At 43.2% G+C, this 20,439-nt stretch overlaps 1 protein-coding gene across 5 annotated transcripts in view; it reads right to left on the minus strand.

Annotated features, from left to right (window-relative positions):
• Positions 1–20,439, minus strand: part of patj (PATJ crumbs cell polarity complex component) — a 359,514-nt gene that overhangs the window by 8,320 nt on the left and 330,755 nt on the right. For all 5 annotated transcript variants that reach the window (XM_080195514.1, XM_080195515.1, XM_080195511.1 and 2 more), the window contains 2 exons: positions 3,561–3,664; positions 905–1,028 (listed from right to left, as the gene is read on the minus strand). In XM_080195514.1, coding sequence (XP_080051640.1) covers positions 905–1,028; positions 3,561–3,664 — 228 coding nt within the window. The remainder of the gene's footprint in view (positions 1–904; positions 1,029–3,560; positions 3,665–20,439) is intronic.

Genomic DNA, 20,439 nt, shown 5'->3' on the forward strand with positions numbered 1-20,439 from the left:
GCAGAGAGAGAATAGAGCTAACGTCAGACCCCACTTGGAGTACTGTGCGCAGTTCTGGTCACCTCACTATAGGAAGGACGTGGAAGCTATTGAAAGGGTGCAGAGGAGATTTACAAGGATGTTGCCTGGATTGGGAGGCATGCCTTATGGAGATAGGTTGATGGAGCTGGGACTCTTCTCCCTGGAGAGACGAAGGTTGAGAGGTGACCTGATAGAGGTTTATAAGATGTTGAGAGGAATAGATAGGGTGGATTCTCAGAGGCTATTTCCCAGGGCTGAAATGGTTGCTACGAGAGGACACAGATTTAAGGTGCAGGGAAGCAAGTACAGAGGAGATGTTAGGGGTAAGTTTTTCACTCAGAGGGTGGTGAGTGAATGGAATCGGCTGCCATTGGTGGTGGTGGAGGCGAACTCGCTGGGGTCTTTTAAAAGACTTCTGGATGAGTATATGGGATCTAATGGGATTGGGGGTTATAGATAGGTCTATGGCTTAGTAGGTATAGAAGTGATCGGTGCAACGAGTGGGCCGAAGGGCCTGTTTGTGCTATAGTGTTCTATGTTTCACGTCAGGCTGACCCATCGTCAGAACTCAACTTTTTCTCTTGGTACTAAGAGTCCTTGAAATAAGCTTGGACAACCTCAGCAAGTTTCTAGTTGTAATTTGTCCTTGCAAAAGATGTCAGACTAAGTTAGTTACCTTTGTTCAAGAGAACAAAAGGAGAAATAACATGAGATATCTCACAGTCAAGAGATTTTCTCAAATCAAGCTAGTTTTATTTGGAATATAAACGATCCTCTAGTATTTTTTATAAATAAAGCATCTAAACAACAAAGGTGACTATTCTACCTCTTGATGCAATGTTTGAATACCATCAAGAAAATTGATCATGAATTATACAATTACCTTGGGAAACACTGTTTTAACGTAGATTGGTAGATCTCCATGAGGGCTTCCGTGTCCTCCAACAATGCTGAACCCTAGTCCATCTGCTCCTTTCTCTAAAGTTATGTTTATATACTGTGGATGTCTGATGATGAAAGTACAGCTTATTCATAATGTTAATGTACATTCAACAATTGTTATTGTTGGAGTATTATACATCAGAATGTGAAATTACATCTTTTAATAAATTTAAAACAGGAACAAAATCTGAAAAGTAACACATTACATCCTTCACTAATGGTAAGCAGATAATTTATATAAATCCAGTTTTTTAGTTTGAAACTCAGAACATACACTGATCGATCACTTGTGGTGGTATTCAAAGACATACCACTAGTGAATAAGGGGCTAGAATTCCATGTAAAGCACAATATTTGTAATACAACCTAGATAATCCAACCTTTTGTGCATCATTTTGTGCCTTTCCTATTTTGATTTAACATTTTAATATCACAATTTTTGGGGTTATTTTTATCCTAACATTTTGCTTATTTTTAAAAAATGTTGGGATTAATTCGATTTATTTGAATTGAATAAATTGAATTAAACTTCACCTCTGAGATATTGCTGCTTGTATTACAAGTGCTTTACTTGTCTTGTAAAAAGCTATTATTTTTTAAATTATTTTGTTCTCTATGCCATGTATATCTTCATTCCTTCTTTTATTATTGAGCTTGCGATTTCACTATTATAATTTCCTGCTCCCATTCACTCACTGCTTCTCTTGCCCGTTTCTATATTCCACAATCTATTAAGAAACAGAACTGCTGACAACAACTGCAAATTGTTGCTCTTGGACCCAGCAAAAAAAAATTACAAGTTTGCTGTGCCATTTTGTGAGCGGCTTTCAGCTTCCCTTTAAGGTCTACGAATCATGCTGCTCAGTGTCCAGTATAAATGGCCAGTGGTTGTGTGATGCTTACTTCACCAATTTATAGCTGAAAACTTTAACTGGGGCTATACATTTAGCATAGGACTCTGACTTAACATATTTAAGGAGCCTTCGGCTTGTATCAGGCAGGCTGGTTGCTCACTCATTGGTAGGCCCATTTGAAAATTTGTGCATTAATAGGGCAGCTAATAATTTGTATTATATTGAAGATTACCATCAAGTGTCTCAAGTTTCCACTGCCTGAGACAGAAATTGGGAGATAGGTTCATTTAAAAAAATGGTATAACTATAAATTTGTAATTTACACTCTTTCTGAGATAATATCTGTGGCCAGGAGTTAATATAATTTGGCGAAATAAGCTGCTTCAGAACATGGTGGAGGCAATCAAGGCATTCACGAGGGACTTGGATTGTTGTTAGAAAAAGAAGAATGTGTGGGGCTACATGGAGAAGGCAGGAAATGGCACAAAGTACATTGTTCTTGTGGCATGCAGACACAGAAAAGATGGGCTGAATGGCCTTAGGAATTGTGACAATTTCTTAATTCTGTGATTGTATGTCAACTTGGCTAAGTTGATGGCATTGTTGCCTCTGGGTCAGAAGCTTTTCGGTTCAAGCTTACCTTAACACATAAGTTGATGTTTCAATGCAATGCTTTGAGGATAACATGTTAAATGCCCCATCTGTATGTTCTTGTGGGGGGGAGGGTTCAGATATTGTAATGGATCCATGGCACTATTCAAAAACTAAGAAGTTGGTCTGGTGAACTAGACAACTTTCTTACTGCAACCAATACGCCAAAATTTGGCAATTAATTTCACTTTTTCTAAATTACAAGTATGACTTCAAAAATACTTCATTGGATCTAATGCACTTTGGAATGTCTTGACATTATGAAAGGCTCTATATAGATGCAGAATGTTCTCTTTCCACTTGCAGTATATATGGACTTCTACACAAATTAGCTGCATTATTTGATTACATGATAATTTTGACTCACTGAGGGTTAATTCATTGCAATTAACAGTAATTAATTGCAATGAATGTCATTCAGGTACTTTGAGGGTACTAAAGAAATGCAAATTTACTCTAGTGTTTTTACACTGATAATTAGAATTTTCCCTTTTAATCATTGAGAAAAGTCTCGACTGATATTTGGGTGGTTGCATTAATACACTTTGTCCAGTGATTTGACTGTGAGTGATGTAGGCTGTTTTTTATGGAGTTGAAGGGATACACAAATGAAATTCTAGATGATTGTAGAGAATTGCAAAAATGAAAAAAAAACACAGCAACGACAAGATATTGTGCGATGGGAGCTACAAATGCCTCAGTAAGAATTTGTCTATTACACTGTACATTACTTTCCATTTTATTAATCTAGTTTGCTGCTTCAGCTGATGCTGCTTTGTTTTGTCAATTGAACTCTATTCTGTTGTCATCAATCGTTTTCCATTCAGGTGCACGTGTGGGAGACTATGTAACAAGAAAGAAATTAAAATAATTTTATGTACTTAATTATAAGTGCTGCACAGTTTGAGTGTTCTGTTCCTTACATAATGGCAAATTATGTACACTTGACAGAAATTAATTTAATGAAACATTGTGGAAAATTTGAACAAGACAAAATTTTTGCATGCATGCAAAGCCATTTATAACTCCCATCTTTTAGCATAAAATGTTGCACATATTAACAGGGTCTGAGCTGATTAGCCTCATACTTACTCTGGATCTTCTGGCCGATTGTCAGATGGTGAGTTCAAGTTGGAACCTGTTGACATATTTTCAAGCTGGCTTGCGATAGCAGTGATATTTGTGTCAGCTATGACCTGCAGATCAATTAAAAGGACTCAAGTTAATTCAAAAATGAAAAGACAAATTACTGAAAAGGTGTGTGAAAAATGCCGTCTCTTGGAAATATTTTATAGTTTAAATCAGACTGTTCTTGACAACGTAAGTCAACTGGTAAGACCGTCTGACTTTGTATTGGAAAATCATGAATTCGACTACCTGTCACTCAGACCTGTTTGCTGCCAAAGAAGTGAAGAGATTTGATTGATGAGCTATTTTGATGCCAGGGTCATGGCTGGAACCTAGCTTGACAGACCCTAACTTGTTTTGCATTACACACATTGCAACAGATGCTGAGGGTTGGCTTCACTGCTGTAGATGGTCTGGGGTCAGCTGACTCAACTCAGAAGTAAAAAGTCTGACAACACCAACTCAGAAGAGCAGGGGAGAGAGAGAGAGGAAATGTAAGACTGTAGAAAGATATAAAATGTATGCAGCACAATTATTAAATAAGCCAGAGTTACATTTATAAGTCTTAGCCTTGAAAATTATTTTATAATTAGGATTAAAAATCAGTGAAAGTTGAGGAATTGTCATGAAGTGTTGCGAGTAAACTGAAAATAACAGTTTTTCTTGATTATTTCATCCTAATGCTTTTGCATAATTTTAATCACTTCGTAAAATATCAAACTTACAGATGTAATAGGATTGGAAATCTTTATGTACTGCAAAATGAAAAATAATTCAATGCACTAAATATGTCGCTCATTTTACGATCTCTGTCAAGACCAGTAACAATTTTTTTAAAATAGAAAAATCCAAAATTCCAGTTACTTATTAAAAGGATGAAACCATAACACACCATCATTTAAACTACAGTGATAATATCACTGTACGAGTGATCCAGACTAATGCTCTAGAACAGATGGCAACCCACTAATTATGTAAATTTCCTCATTGAGATACAATTAGTAGGCCCATTCAGTGGCCTCTTGCTGCCCTCTTGCCTCCCATGGGGGAACTGAATGGTGTGGGCCTTGGTGCTGGTAAACACCAGCATGGATCTGGCACTCTGGACCCCAGAAAGGTTCAAGAAGCTAGATCCTGTGGCTGTTTGCCCCTCTGCCACTGCCAGGCTGCAGAGGGAAATTTTATTTGAAGCCTCAGATCCTTCCCAGAAAGTTGCAATCTTTGAAGCCTTCTCTAATTGAAAACTTTTGATCTCTTTCAATTTCATGGTGCAGTGCTTTGAAATAGGCTTTGATTGACAGCTTAGTGGTTTTCAACTCAGCCTCCAGTCAGTTGTTTATTTACCTTTCCCTTCACGCTCGAATGCACCTCAAGTACCCCCATTGTTCTTAACCCAATATCTGCAAAGATTCCAAGTCTGATTCACAGCTATGCTTTCTTCAAAGGATGCAAGTGGTCTGCAAAAGAGACAGAGAAATCCCTGCAGCAGAATGGATTGCTGCTGTGATTTAATGATGTGGATGACTGTAGACAGGGCTTTAAACTAATGGGGGGGGGGGGGGCGGAGAGTGCGAGGGTAGGTGACATTACGGGGGCTAAAGTTAAGGAGACGGTACAGGTAAGGGAAGAGGCCGAGGATGAACCAATAATAAAGGGAGTAGGGGGCGTGAGTATGGTTGGTGGTGTTCTGGCAAATAGGGTCCAGGTGAAGGCTGGGACGAAGGCACTTTATCTAAATGCACGAAGCATTCGGAATAAAGTGGATAAGCTGGTGGCGCAGATCAGCACAAATGGATATGATCTGGTGGCCATTACAGAGACGTGGCTGCAAGGTGACAGGGACTGGGAGCTGAATGTCCAGGGGTATCAAGTGTTTAGGAAGGATAGGCGAGAGGAAAAAAGGGGGGCGTAGCTCTGCTGATTAAGGATAGCAACAGGGTGGTAGCAAGGGATGATATAGGAACCAAAGAGCAGAATGTGGAATCGTTGTGGGTGGAGATTAGGAACAGCAAAGGGAGGAAGACGCTGGTGGGTGTCGTCTATAGACCCCCGAATAATGATCTGGAGGTGGGGCGGGTTGTTAACGCGCAAATAAGTGCGGCGTGCAGGAATGGAATGGCTGTAATTATGGGAGATTTCAATCTGCATATTGATTGGTCGACCCATGTTGGACGCGGTGGGCTCGAGGAGTTGTTCTTGGAATGCTGCCGGGATAGTTTCCTTGAACAATGTGTGTTGGAGCCGACGAGGGAGCGAAATATCTTGGATCTGGTGCTATGTAATGAGGCAGGTAGAATCAGGGACCTTGCGGTGAAGGATCCTCTTGGGGAGAGTGATCTTTGTATGGTGGAGTTTCTGGTGCAGATGGAGGAGGAGAAAGTGGGTTCCCGGACACGCGTCCTTTGTTTGAACAGAGGGGAGTACGGTAGGATGAGAGAAGAATTGGCGAATGTTGACTGGGGCAGCGCGTTGGAAGATAGGTCTGCTGAGGAGCAGTGGAGGATCTTTAAGAAGATTTTTCTTGGTGCTCAGCAGAAATTTATTCCGATGGTTAAAAAGGACCGTAGGAGGAGAGGTAATAAGCCGTGGATAACGAACGAGGTGAAGCAAAGTGTTAAATTAAAAGCGGAGGCATTTAGAGTAGCTAAGAGTAGTGGGCGAGAAGAGGATTGGGAGAGGTTTAAATGTCAACAAAGATTGACAAAGAAGTTGATAAAGAAGGGTAGGAGAAACTATGAAGCTGAGCTAGCGCTTAATATAAAAAAGGATAGCAAGAGTTTTTATAAATATATAAAAAGGAAGAGGCTGGTTAGGGTGAACGTTGGACCCTTAGAGGATGAGAGGGGGGACTTAGTGGTAGGGGATGGGGAAATGGCTGAGGTCTTGAATAACTTTTTTGTTTCTGTCTTCACGGAGGAAGACGTGAATAATTTGCTGGGTGTTAGCGATGGAAAGGTGGTAGGACTGGAGGGTCTCAATGACATTATTGTTACTAGAGAGGCGGTGCTCGACAGACTGGAGGGACTGATTGTGGACAAGTCCCCAGGACCGGATGGAATGCATCCGAGGGTTCTGAAAGAAATGGCGGAGGTGATAGTGGATGCCTTGGTGGTTATTTTCCAGACGTCGCTGGATTCCGGGAAAGTGCCGGAAGATTGGAAAGCGGCTAATGTTACGCCGTTGTTGAAGAAGGGTGCCAGGCAAAAGGCAGGGAATTATAGGCCAGTTAGTTTAACGTCTGTTGTAGGTAAAATGTTAGAATCCATCATCAAGGAGGAAATAGCGAGGCATCTTGAGGGGAATTGCTTGATAGAGCAGACACAGCACGGTTTCGTTAAGGGGAAGTCGTGTCTGACAAATTTATTGGAGTTCTATGAGGATGTGTCTAGGGCGGTGGATAGAGGAGGGCCGGTGGATGTGGTCTTTCTTGATTTTCAGAAGGCGTTTGACAAGGTACCTCACAAGAGGTTATTGCAGAAGGTAAGGGGGCATGGACATTTTCTTCCTTTGACCTCATGGAGAACAATCACTGAAACAACTATATGAGGACATCAACAAGTTCCATCCCACCATCAGACTCACCATGGACTATTCCCCAGAATCAGTTACATTCTTGGACACATGCATCTTCATCAAGGATGGTCACCTCAGCACCTCACTGTACCGCAAGCCCACAGACAATCTCACAATGCTCCACTTCTCCAGCTTCCACCCTAAACATGTTAAAGAAGCCATCCCCTATGGACATGCCCTCCGTATACACAGGATTTGCTCAGATGAGGAAGATCGTGACAGACACCTCCAGATGCTGAAAGATGCCCTCATAAGAACAGGATATGGCGCTCGACTCATAGATTGACGGTTCCGATGCGCCACAGCGAAAAACCACACCGATCTCCTCAGAAGACAAACATGGGACACGGTGGACAGAGTACCCTTCGTCGTCCAGTACTTCCCCGGAGCGGAGAAGCTACGACATCTTCTCTGGAGTCTTCAACATATCATTGATGAAGATGAACATCTCGCCAGGGCCATCCCCACACCCCCACTTCTTGCTTTCAGACAACCACTCAACCTCAAACAGACCATTGTTCGCAGCAAACTACCCAGCCTTCAAGAGAACAGTGACCACAATACCACACAACCCTGCCACAGCAACCTCTGCAAGACATGCCGGATCGTCGACACGGATGACATCATCACATGTGAGAATACCATCCACCAGGTACATGGTAAATACTCTTGCAACTCGGCCAACGTTGTCTACCTGATACGTTGCAAGAAAGGATGTCCCGAAGCATGGTACATTGGGGAGACCATGCAGACGCTACGACAACGGATAAATGAACATCGCTCGACAATCACCAGGCAAGACTGTTCCCTTCCTGTTGGCGAACACTTCAGTGGTCACGGGCATTCAGCCTCTGACCTTCGGGTAAGCATACTCCAAGGCGGCCTTCACGACACACGACAGCGCAGAGTCGCTGAGCAGAGACTGACAGCCAAGTTCCGCACACGAGGACGGTCTCAACAAGGATCTTGAGTTCATGTCGCACTATCTGTAACCCCCGTGACTTGCCTGGGTTTGCAAAACCTCACTTACTGTACTGTCTGGAGACAATACACATCTCTTTAACCTGTGATCAGTGCTCCTTCCACTCACATTGTCAGCCACTTTAAGACTTGAACAGCAGGTTAGGTGTGAAGATTCGCATTCTAATCAGTAATCTGTAAACCGTCTGTGCTGTTATATGCTCTATCTGAGGCCAGAACTCTCCATTCACCTAACGAAGGGGCTAACCTGAAAGCTAGTGAATGTACTATCAAATAAATCGGTTGGACTTAAACCTGGTGTTGTCAGACTTTTTGCTGTGATTTAAGCCAGCTGTTCAGGGGGCATAGAGTCATAGAGGTTTACAGCATGGAAACAGGCTCTTTAGCCGAATTTGTCCATGCCACCCTTTTTTTTAAAACCCCTAAGCTAATCCCAATTGCCTGTATTTGGGCCATATCCCTCTATATCCATCGTACCCATGTAACTGTCTAAATGCTTTTTAAAAGATAAAATTGTACCCGCCTCTACTACTACCTCTGGCAGCCTGTTCCAGACACTTAGCACCCTCTGTGTGAAAAAACTGCTCCTTTGGACATTTTTGTATCTTTCCCCTCTCACCTTAAACGTTTGCCCTCTAGTTTTAGACTCTTTTACCTTTGGGAAAAGGTATTGACTATCTACCTTGTCTATGCACCTCATTATTTTATAGACCTCTATGAGGCCAACCTTCAGCCTCCTACGCTCCAGAGAAAAAAGTCCCAATCTATTCAGCCTCTCCTTATAACTCAATCCATCAAGTTCTGGTAGTATCCTAGTAAATGGAGATTAGTGACTAGGCTACTTCAAAGGTTTGCACAGCTCTCAAACAGGAGTGAAAACATTGATCATAGAGCTGCCTGAAATCACCATGCCAGGGTGATCTTCAGGTCTGTCAGGGCGAGAAGGGGCAGACTAGCCATGACACCCTCAGCCCAGGGAAGAATGGCTAGGCCATCTCTTTGCCCTCAGCCTGAGACCAACCAAGCCCCAGGAGTTTTCGGGGACCCTTCCTCTACAGCCTGGCAGTGGCAAATGGCACATGGGCACTGGACTTATCACCTTGACCCCTCTTAGGGTCCAAGGCACTAGTCCAGGATGCAAGTGCCAGGGGTAGTGCACTGTTTGCATTCTGAAGGTTCGTGGCCTGAAAAAGTGTTTGGGGGAGGGAGGGAGGCTGAGTGGGGGTGAGAGAGAGGAGGGGGCTTGAGGCAGGGGCCTTGGGTCGTTTCACCCTCCTGTTTCGATGCCAGCAGGAACACTTAGCCTGAAAATAGGAGAAGTGTGGCTTCTGTCTTTACATTGCCCAATTTAGCTCTCACATTCTGACTACAGAATCTCTGATCCAAGAAATAATGGGTCTATGATTCTCTTGTCATGATAAACAAATCAATTTTGTCAATTTGGATGAAGCGAGCCAGTGCGCTAATACTAGTTTGCTGTCAGGTGAACTACAGAATCAATGCAAAACAAAATGTCTTAAATTGATCCTCCTTGAAGCATATCTATTTTTTCACATTGAATGTAGCCAACGAAAGATCTGCTTCACACATCGATTGAAACCAACTTCTTCATCTCTCTTGGGTATTTTCACGTTAACCAAATTATACTAAAGGTGAACCAATCACAATACTATAAAGTATCAATAACTTCCCAACCTTAATGTTACCCTAGTACCTGCCCAAAGTGTTCAAGGATTAAAATTAATTTACCATTTGGATTCCTTATTTAAGAGAGAATTCAATTTCCTAAAAAAAACAAACGTAGCAAACTTGCCATTTCTTAACTTAGACCCAAGGCTAAAATTTTCCTTTAAACAAACATTAAATAAGTCGACATAATCTCCCCATTTCTTCCATCAAGCTTTTAATCAACAATGCCAATAATTCTTTCTTTGGCTTAGCGTAGCTTTTTGTCAGATTAGATTTCTGTGAAGTGCCCTGGGATATTACACTGTGTTAAAGGTTAATTGTCTGTTCTATTCAATTCAATTTCACTTTATTGTCCTTAACAGAATTTCATTTTGGGTACATTCCTGCTACTTTGTCAGTTGGAAGCAGTTCAGAAAAGGTTACTAGACTAATACCTAGAATGGGTGGGTTGTCTGATGAGGAAAGGTTGGACAGACTAGGCTCGTATCCACTGGAGATTAAAAGAATAAGAGACAACTTGATTGAAACATTTAAGATACTGAAGGATCTTGACAGGGTGGATGCGGATACCGTGTTTCCTCTTGTGGCAGAATTTAGAACTGAGGGTATGGAGATGGGGTGGGGGGTATCATTGTTTAAAAATAAAGGGTCACACATTTAAAACAGAGATGAGGTTAAAAAAAATTCTCAGAAGGCCATGAGACTTTGAAACACTGGCCGCCATTCGCCCATCGCGACCCGCAACTTTTCTGGCAGGTCGCGGTTGGAGATGTGTCTCACTGGCCTTGTACTGGGGTTTGCACATGCACCGGGAACGCATGTGCATCTCCCACTGCCGGTAAACAGTCGTCAGTCAGACCACATTGGAAACTGGTGGGAAGACAGGTAACTCGTTTAAGTCTATTTAAAATGTATTTTAAACACGTTTAGCATTTCATCATCGAGAACTTTCAAATCCTGATTGAATCTCCCACTCAACCTGTAGTACTTCATTCCGGTGGGATTTACACTAGCTCCCCACATTCGGGAAACTAGCGGAAGAACCTGCTGAAATGAAGGGGGGAGGCAATCGGGGCCCCCCAGGGGGTTGGGTGGTGGGAGGGTAGTGGTGCCCCCAGTAGACACCCTGGTAGTGCCAACCTGTGCCCCCAACATTGCCCAAAGGCCAGTGCCTATGCCCATTGGGCACCGCTAAAGGGACAGGGTCTATTATGTCTCGGGGCCTAGGGGCAATCGATAGGGGTTGGGGGGGGGGTCCCGCTGCTACTCTGCAGACAGGCCTGGTCAGAGATGGAGGGAGGGCAGTGATTTGGGGTGGGGGTGGTCTGCCGACTTGGGGGTGGGGGGATGGGGGGGGGGGGGGGGGGTGGGGGGTGGACTGCCTCCCAGGGAGGGGGAAGGTCAGCCGGGATGAGGAGTGTGCGGGGATCGCCACTGCTGGGGGTGTGGGCTGTGCACTGGGGAACTCTGGGACAGCGGGATGGAGGGGAGTCAGGGCTGGCCCAGGAACTGTTGTGGGGCTGCGATCAGGCCATGGGGAGGCTGAAGGGGCAGCATTGTGGTGATCCTGGATTGGCCAGTGATCGAACTGACCCGCAAAAGGGGAGACTGACAGATCGGGACCACTGTGCATGCACAGAGTTCCGGAACTGTCAGACTCTGGCACAAATAGGCCCTGCCCCCTGGGTTTTTAATGATATTCACAACTGGGACCTCTGCAGTGCACAGAGTGCGGAGATTTGGGTGAGAAGCTAAACTGAGAAAACAGTCGGATCTAGGACAGTTTTCCCACCAATTCAGCACTTTTAGGAGTATTGCGGCCACTCTTCCTGAAAGGTGATGGAAGCAGATTTTTTGAAAATTTTTAAGGCAAAAGTGGATAGATTGTTGGTAAACAAGAGGTGATTTTTGATTATTGTTTGGCAGAATGCAGATTTGAAATTACTATCCAATATCCATGATCTTATTAAATAGCAGAGCAGGCTCGAAGGGCTGAATGGGCTACTCCTGCTCCTTTTTCGTATGTAATGAGTTGGAAGTGGGGTGGGAATTACAGCACTTACGCAGTAAATTGTAAAGCCTATTTACAGAGTATATTTTAAGACTCCGTGAACCAAGCAAAAAAGCACAGTAGTTTATCCTAATAACACAAGGTGATTTCTCCATGAGGGGGAGCTGCGGGGGTGGGGATAAAAATGTCTCTTTTTTCAGTAATACTCAATTTCTGCACTGCATTGTATCCAGCATGTGTGTTGTGTGGTGTCAACCATAATAAATCACTTCAACCCACCCATTTGTGGAAAACAGGTCTAACGTCTAGGTAGTCAGTGTACAGACCCAAACCACCACACCAAACGGTGGTTCCCCCTCCCTGGGAGGCAGTCCACCCCCCCCGCCCCCCGCCCCTGCCCCACCCCACCCCCCACCCCCGATCCATCCCCCAGCTCCCCCAATAACTCCTCATGGGACTTCCCAGCCCCCACGCAAGGGACTACACCCTGCAAAGGCAACTCCCCAACTCTAGGGAATTCCCCGATGGGGACACATTCTGCCATCCCGCCTTCCCCCAGGACCGCACCCTGCCAAACCTAAATCTCATCTACCACTGCTCCCAAAGCCCAACTTAATTGCCATCCTCTCTCCCACGTTACCAGCATGACCTGATCATCCCATCCCCTCCAACATAGCCCAACCATACACAATCAGACCCCACTCCCAGTCAAATCCCAGAGATGTCTGTAGTTTACCCTGGCTGAGTCAGACGGTCAGGTGAGATAGGGTGGGGAAAAAAAACAGCAGGTTAAAAACAAAACTAGGAGCTGGATTGTCACACTGAGGAAGTTCAGACCCAAAACATTCTTATTATCCACAAACTTCGTACTTGTGACCTATCTAAATAAATCAAGAAGTAATATCATATTCAAGGCAGCTTCAACAATGAATGCTGCTTGATGATAAGTGGGCTGAAGCTATCACAACAGTGGGCTGAATTTTACTGTGGGTTCTGGGCCCTGTGTCCAATTAAGAACAGCTGACAAACTCCTGATGCTGTTGGCTAACTAGGGGACTGGCAGCTCTGAAGGTTCAGCAGCACCATTGGGAAAGGTGGATATTGTGGAGACAGGCAAGTAGAAATCATAAATAATAATAAACTCAGGATGGCTGAAGACAAAAGGTTCCGTGAAGTGAAGGGAAACACCCCTTAAGGAGACTGTTGAGACTGCCAATCCTGCCTGTTCTTTGGACCATAAATCCTCCAACTCTGATGACCGGTTGCTGCACATCCGTAAAGCTGATACCTGGGGAGGAGGTATCAGGAGGCCAATGCACCAACAGCAAATGCCTGCAGACCCCCCCATCCCTTACTTGCTGTAATTATCAAGTCGACCAATCTCCCGCCCACCGCTGGGTACTTTCTCCAGTGGTGGGACTGCATCAGGGAACAATCCTGGTATGGATTTCCCTTGCTCCAAACTCCATTCCCACCACCCAGCCATCAGTCAAATTCAGATACCCGTTGACTACAAATCAGTTTCATATTTTGCATTTATAAAATAGATGAGCAGTATATTAACATCACTATTGCTCTACGTTATCCTAATGAATTTCAGTGACAGCTGTAATAATAAAACAAGTTTACACATGCACATATTCAATAATTTAAAAAGTGACTTCAAAGCTACTTTCTGTCACTGATTTTGCATAGCTATGTCACTTCCAAACTGCATTTGCAATTCTCCCCAATATTCAGTTGAAGGTCCACAAAGACCAGAAATTCAAACACAGCTTGTTAGTGCCAGCACTTTAGTCCAGTGGCATGGGAAATCAATCGCTTAAAGTGGGGCTTCTCGGGACTAGAGACACTGGTACCCTGGTTTCTATTACAATCCTTTGAGCTGCTACCAGAGGTGTAATGAGTGCAGCAAACTTGCCACACCACAATTTCTTCACATCACTTACCCAAAATCACCTTATATTGTATACTTCTTTCCTCTCTCTCTAATTATTGAAAGCAATTCTTTTTTAGACTAACACCGTGGGCTTGCACTCATTCAGTTGTCCTGCAATTACATGTGCATACAATAACATATTTTCCGGGGTTGATTCTCAGATCACTATCAATTAATCAAAGCTTTTTTATTTTGAAACGTGGCTACTGCTTCAAAAGAGTACTGAGCAGGAAAGGATTAAGCAGATATGCTTCAGAGTGGCATTGTACTACAAATAGCAACAGCACACTTATCCAATTACATTTCTGTAATATAAATAAAGTTTAAATCTTTCAACCCTTATATTATCGTCACTCTCTAACAAAAGGCATTTCCATATCTGTTTCATCGAACTTGAAATACAAATGGAACACAATAGATGTGAGACAAGCACAGCATCATAAAGAATCCATAATAATTACATAAACTGCATGAATGAAGTGCTTGTAGTTTAAAAAAGTTAGCAGACACACAAGTAAATTACTGCCAGAGTCGTTAATCTTTACAATATACTCATTACACTTCCATGGTATTACTCACAAAGGGGCTTTACAGAGTAATGAAGGAAATTAAATAAGAATATAAGATGAGCCATAGTGGGACAGTTGGAGGTGTAATTAAAAGCTTGGTCAAAAACAATGTTTTCAAGGTGGAGTGAGAAATGAAGAGGTGGAAGGGGTGAGGAGAAATTCTCAAACAAAACGTGTGGTTTAGATTGATTGGCCAAGCAGAATTGCCCCTTAGTGTCAGAGGGACTAGCAGGATAAATATATGGGGTTGTGGGGATAGGGCCTAGGTGAAATATAAGAAATAGGAGCAGGAGTAGGCCATCTAGCCCTTCGAGCCTGCCCCGCCATTCAATAAGATCATGGCTGATCTGTCGTGGCTCAGTTCCACTTTCCCGCCCTCTCCCCATAACCCTTAATCCCCTCTCTTATCAAGAACCCATCAACCCGCTTCTTAAAAATATTTAGCGAGGCAGCCTCCACCACTTCAACGGGCAGAGAATTCCAGAGATTCACCACCCTTTGAGTGAAGAAGTTCCTCCTCAACTCCGTTCTAAACCGCCTCCCCTTTATCTTGAGGCTGTGCCCCCTAGTCCTACTGTCTTTTTTGAGCAGGAAGAGTCTCTCCACCTCTATCCTATCCATCCCATTCATCATCTTATACGTCTCAATGAGATCTCCCCTCATTCTTCTAAACTCTAACGAGTACAAGCCTAGTTTATTCAGCCTCTCCTCATAGCTCAATCCCCTCAACTCCGGTATCAGCCTAGTAAACCTCCTCTGCACTCCCTCCAGGGCCAAAATATCCTTGCGCAGGTGCGGCGCCCAAAACTGCACACAGTACTCCAGCTGCGGCCTCACCAATGCCCTATACAGCTGCAGCAAGACCTCCCTACTTTTATATTCAATCCCCCCTCGCTATGAAGGCCAGCATCCCATTCGCCTTCCTGACCACCTGCTGCACCTGCAAGCTGGGTTTTTGCGACTCATGCACAAGGACAAGGAAATATTGTTGGTGCGAGCTCCCCAGTGTCTCCCAAATTAATGTTTTCTCCAAAACATCCAGTCATCCTTTGAGCTAATATAACCAGTTGTCAGAAGACATGCTCAGCATGCATGGAAGAAATGTCATTAAGCATCATGTCTTGTAATAAATAACTGTGATCTGACTGTTTCTCTTTTTCTCTGGAATTTGAGGTGGGATAAATTGCACTGTATAAACAGGGTGTGTGACTGAGGTTACAATTACCTTTCATAAATTATTTGCAAAGCCCACTGCAACATGGAGTCAGCCCATTGGTTTACCAGTGTCTAATGGTAGGGATTCTATGATTCCAATATGAGAGATGACTGAATGCCAGTGGGATGAAGGAAGGGCAGGATAATTAAAGACTAGAGTTAGGCTAATGGATGCAGGAGGGAATAGAGAGCAAGAGGAAATTGTTGAGATTGCGTCAGTCTAGGATAGAGAAGGAATTTAAATTCAATACAAAGATGATGGCGATTGGAAGTTAATGCAAGGAAAGATAAGTTTTTAGCTAAGTCAAAGTTTATTGGTGATGAACACGGGAGAGCGGGAAATATAGCACTGGTAAAATTGAGTTTAGTATTTATTAAAATGTGGATAAACATGGTGGTGGGGGGTGGAATCAGTGGCCACTTTTGCTAACATGGGTGTAAGCAATCTTGGTGATGGATACATTGTGGGCACCAAAATTTCACTAATCTAGTCCCGGCTCAACAAGAGAGCAAAAAAGGATCCCGGTTGTGAGCAAAGTTAATGTCAAGTGCTTAAAACAATACCTTTGGTCTTTTTGAATTGATGTCAGTACATTTTCCACATGGTTCATGCATTATATACTGTGAACTTTAAAAAAATGTATACTTTTGCTTGTATAATTTACAAGCAAAATTTAGAAGTCAAATATTAGCACAAATTTTATGCTGACAGAATCAAATAAATGCAATTAACATTGATGGGTCTAACTGAGAAAAAACATTTTTTTGCTTTCTTTAGTTTTGATTTCTGAAATACGATTCCCCAAGAGACTGACTGCAATAGACCGTAAAGAATTAGTATGTAAAGGGTAAAAATGCATCCCAACGGGTGAAGCAGTCCCTTTCAGCAGATCTGTTTGGTTTGTACACAACAGTCAACAAACACCCTCAGCCTTTCCTTATCTCATTACGACACCTGCTATACAAACAGATTAAATCATGCGATGAGCAAGCAAGCCTACAGACACTGGGTTTAGAGGGTGGTAATTGCTCCCTCGAGACCCTAATCTTTAGTTAACACAGCATTTTTAAACTCTTTTAACATCCTATTGAAGGCAGGCAGATAATCAACCTACATTCTTGTCATCTGCATGAATAAATGCATTATCTGACCTTCTGGTTTAGGATAGGGCTAAAAAGCTGATAACAAATACATGTTGTTAACTAATGACAAGCTGCTGTGGACTATCTATGCAGTACATACACTTAAGAACAATTGTAGAAAATTTCTAAATGCTGCACAAACACTCTGATTAAAGTCCTGTAAAACATATGACTGTAGCTTTGCTCTAAAGACCTGTAGGAACATTACGTTCGGGTTTCTCTGCAGCTTTGTTCATCAAACCTTATACTAATATGCTGACATCAGTGGGCCCCTCTTCCCCAAGAGTTTCAGTAATGTGCTAAATGTATCTTTTTCCCACTGCTTTCTCTCTCTCTTGCTCATTACACAATGCTAAGGTGTTATGTTATGGATATCAATGAATCAATTAGAGCAGCATGAGGCTGCCACATCATTCAGTTGTCGGCAGAGGAAAGAGTTTTGTGCACGCATGATTACACATGTGAAAACCTCTGTGTTCTTGTCCAATTGCTGGCTGAGGTTTAATGCCAGTAAGAGTGGTAGTATGCAGTTGGATAATACATAAGTAGGTTTGTGGAGAACAATATGGCAGCAGTGGAAAGGAGATGTTAATTGTGCAAAGAGCGATAACAATATAAATGACCCCGTAATGGGAAGCGTGTGGCCTTTTTGGATGGGTGAACCAAGATGTGTTAAATACCATTTGCATCTATCTCCGGCCTCTTCCCAGGTTCCACTGCCAACCTTTTTCTGTCTTCCATCTACTTTCCTCCTTATCCAACTCTCTCCCCCTTCTCTGTCACCTCCATCTTCTGACACTTTGATTCGTCTTTATCATCCCTCTCTCTCTTGCTTTTTCCACTTTTCATCTTTGCCTTTTCCCATCCTCTTTCTTTCCACATCACTTATTTATTAGTTTAAGCTTCCTGTTTTTCGATGTTTTTTTTTCAGGATTCTTCCACCTGGTTGATAGGCCTCAATGGCTGCTTTCCCTACTCACAGACTTCAAAGATTGCACTGGAAGGCCCAGGAAAACTGGACATTTCCTCTGACAAGCCTGTTAAAATTCTGTGAAACTGTATGTGAGGTGGATGGCAAAAGCAACTCTTTCACTGCTCATGGCAAAATCTGAGCCATTAAAATGCTTTGCCATGTGAAGCTCAGTTTCAGACGGGAAGGAGAGGGGAAAGCTTACTGCAAACACATGCAATGGGAACAGGTGTCAGAATTCACCTGGCTTGCCTGCAAGTGCAGTTTGGTAGCTCAGCATCAGCACAACATGCTGTTATTTGAGAGCACGCCTAGTGCTTTGTGAAAATTGCTGTTCACAATTCACACTTGTGTAGTGTCGTAGCAGGGTTCTATCAAATTGCAACAGTGCTCCCTTGGCACACATTTTCTGATTGAGGCTCTGCAAACTGGATTTCACACTACAGCAGTTCATTTTATCTGGATCTGCCATGGTTGTGAATCAGATTGATCCAGCCATAAAGCAGTACAAATTCAGATTTTTGGGGTAGTATCGTAGAATCCCTGCAATATAGAAGGAAGCCATTCGGCCTATCTCATCCTCACCACCTCTCCAACAGAGCATCTTACTCAGGTCGTAATCACACATATTTACCCCATTAATTCCCCTAACCTATATATTTTGGGATATTAAGGGCAACTTAGCATGGCCAATCCACCTAACCCGCAAATCTCTGGCCACAAGGAGGAATGATGTGGAGATGCTGGTTTTGGACTGGGGTAAGAACAGTACGACGTCTCACAATACCAGGTTAAAATCCAACAGATTTATTTGGCAGCATTAGCTTTCGGAGATTCAAGCTCCTTCTTCAGGTGTGTGTTACTCACTTGATTACCTGTAAAGACTTGCATTCCAACCGTTATCTTGTAAATTGAATTTGTGTCTTTATATGCCCTGTTGTGAACACAAGTCCTCACTCACCTGAAGGAGGAGCTTGAGGCTCTGAAGCTAGTGTTGCCAAATAAACCTGTTGGATTTCAGCCTGGTGTTGTGAGACTTCTCACTGGGAGAAAACCAAAGCATCCAGAAGAAACCCATGCAGACCCACAAGGAGAACATGCTGGCACCACACAGACAGTTACCCAAGGCAGGAATCGAACCAGGTCCCTGGCACTGAGAGGCAACAGTGCTAACCACTGTGCCACCGATGGCTGAATGAGTGGTCAGCAAGAGGGAAATGGTTGTAACTTGCACCAATCTACAAGTTGTCTCGGACTGTGATGCTACATTGAAATATCCAATAATCTTCACCCATGTATTCCACTGCATCAATGGTCATGGTACCTTATGGGGTAATCTGTACATACAGCACACGGAAGTACCGTTCAACCTTTCAAGTCGACACTTATACACAAATTGTGAACAAACTCATTTCATTTTTATTAGAAACTAGAAGACACAAAATGGCTGTAATTTTATCCTCTACCATCCACTGACTGGGTAGAATGGGAGGAGGTGGGAGAGCATAAAATCAAGCAGGATTGAAAGGGTGCTATGTCTACCTGCCTCTGTTGTCTCCCACTCACCTTTAGGCCAACTGAGGTCCTTATGCAGTTAATGGTCATTTAAGGGCCTCATCTTGTTGCCCTTGGTATTTACCAACAATAGATGGTCACCACCACCTGAGGAGGCCACCCATTGAAACTTGGTGGACTCCCTACAAACATGGGAGGGGGCAAAAGGGCATGATAGGGCACTCGGTGGTCAATGGAGTGCCCTGCACGTTCATGGACCACATCTGCTCGAAGATCGCTTGCTCCCCTCACAATCACTTCCCCCCCATATGCTGGAGTTTGCCTGATTGGCCCCAGTAATTCCTAACCACATTAACCTTTACTCTGAACATCCTTAATGGTAGCCGGTCCAGAGCCTCCCACAGCAGTGCCCATCACTCCCAGTGAGGAAATGAAGAACTGTTGACCTTCGAATGATCAGTTGCTATTGGAGGCAGGCCATTCTGCCTCAGAGTAGTGGAAGACATGACTTCAGCCAACTATGTTGCTTGAACAACATAAAATTCACCCATGGCTTCCTGGAGGTGTGCTTGTCTTTGATTTTCCAGCCAGTAAGTGGGGCAACTATCTCCATATAAAATCCTGACTAATGTTACAAAAGGGAAGCACCTGAGTTACATACACTGCTTATTCCTGCAGGGTTCAGTTAAATGGGATTAGGGATTTTTCATACTTTGCCCATATCTAGAGAATCCCTTTGGTTATGAGGCAGATTCAGATTGTTATTGAGAAATTCTATTGTGGTCAAAAGTCTTGTTTTATACTCAGTGTAACAGGGGCTAAGACAATGATTGGAACCAACTGCTCAAGTGATTAAATTGAAGTATCAACTTTCAGCATTGCCTCACTATTCTCACTGATAAGCTGTTTGTTTTGGTAGTCATGCCGTTTGCTTCTTGGCTTGGGTCGACTTCTAAATATGATTGCTCTGGGGTTCTTCTGCAGTAAATCACCAACTCCTCTGCACCCTTCCTTTATTAGATAAGTATTTAAACATCAGTTTCAAAATGCTTACTCCCAAACCCTCAGGTGTCCACTTCATCATACATCTTATTCCTTCCGACCTTCAAATACCCCAATTTGGTAAACTTTTGCAGTGACCTATAGCAGCCATTCAGCTGATCTTCCTGCTCATTCAAAAAACAAAACCATAGATCACACAAAATTAAGGACTCATAGGATAACCAATAAAATTCAGT

This window comes from Carcharhinus amblyrhynchos, chromosome 9, assembly GCF_965287045.1.
Source record: "Carcharhinus amblyrhynchos chromosome 9, sCarAmb.v2.hapA, whole genome shotgun sequence".
Lineage (NCBI taxonomy): Eukaryota > Metazoa > Chordata > Chondrichthyes > Carcharhiniformes > Carcharhinidae > Carcharhinus > Carcharhinus amblyrhynchos.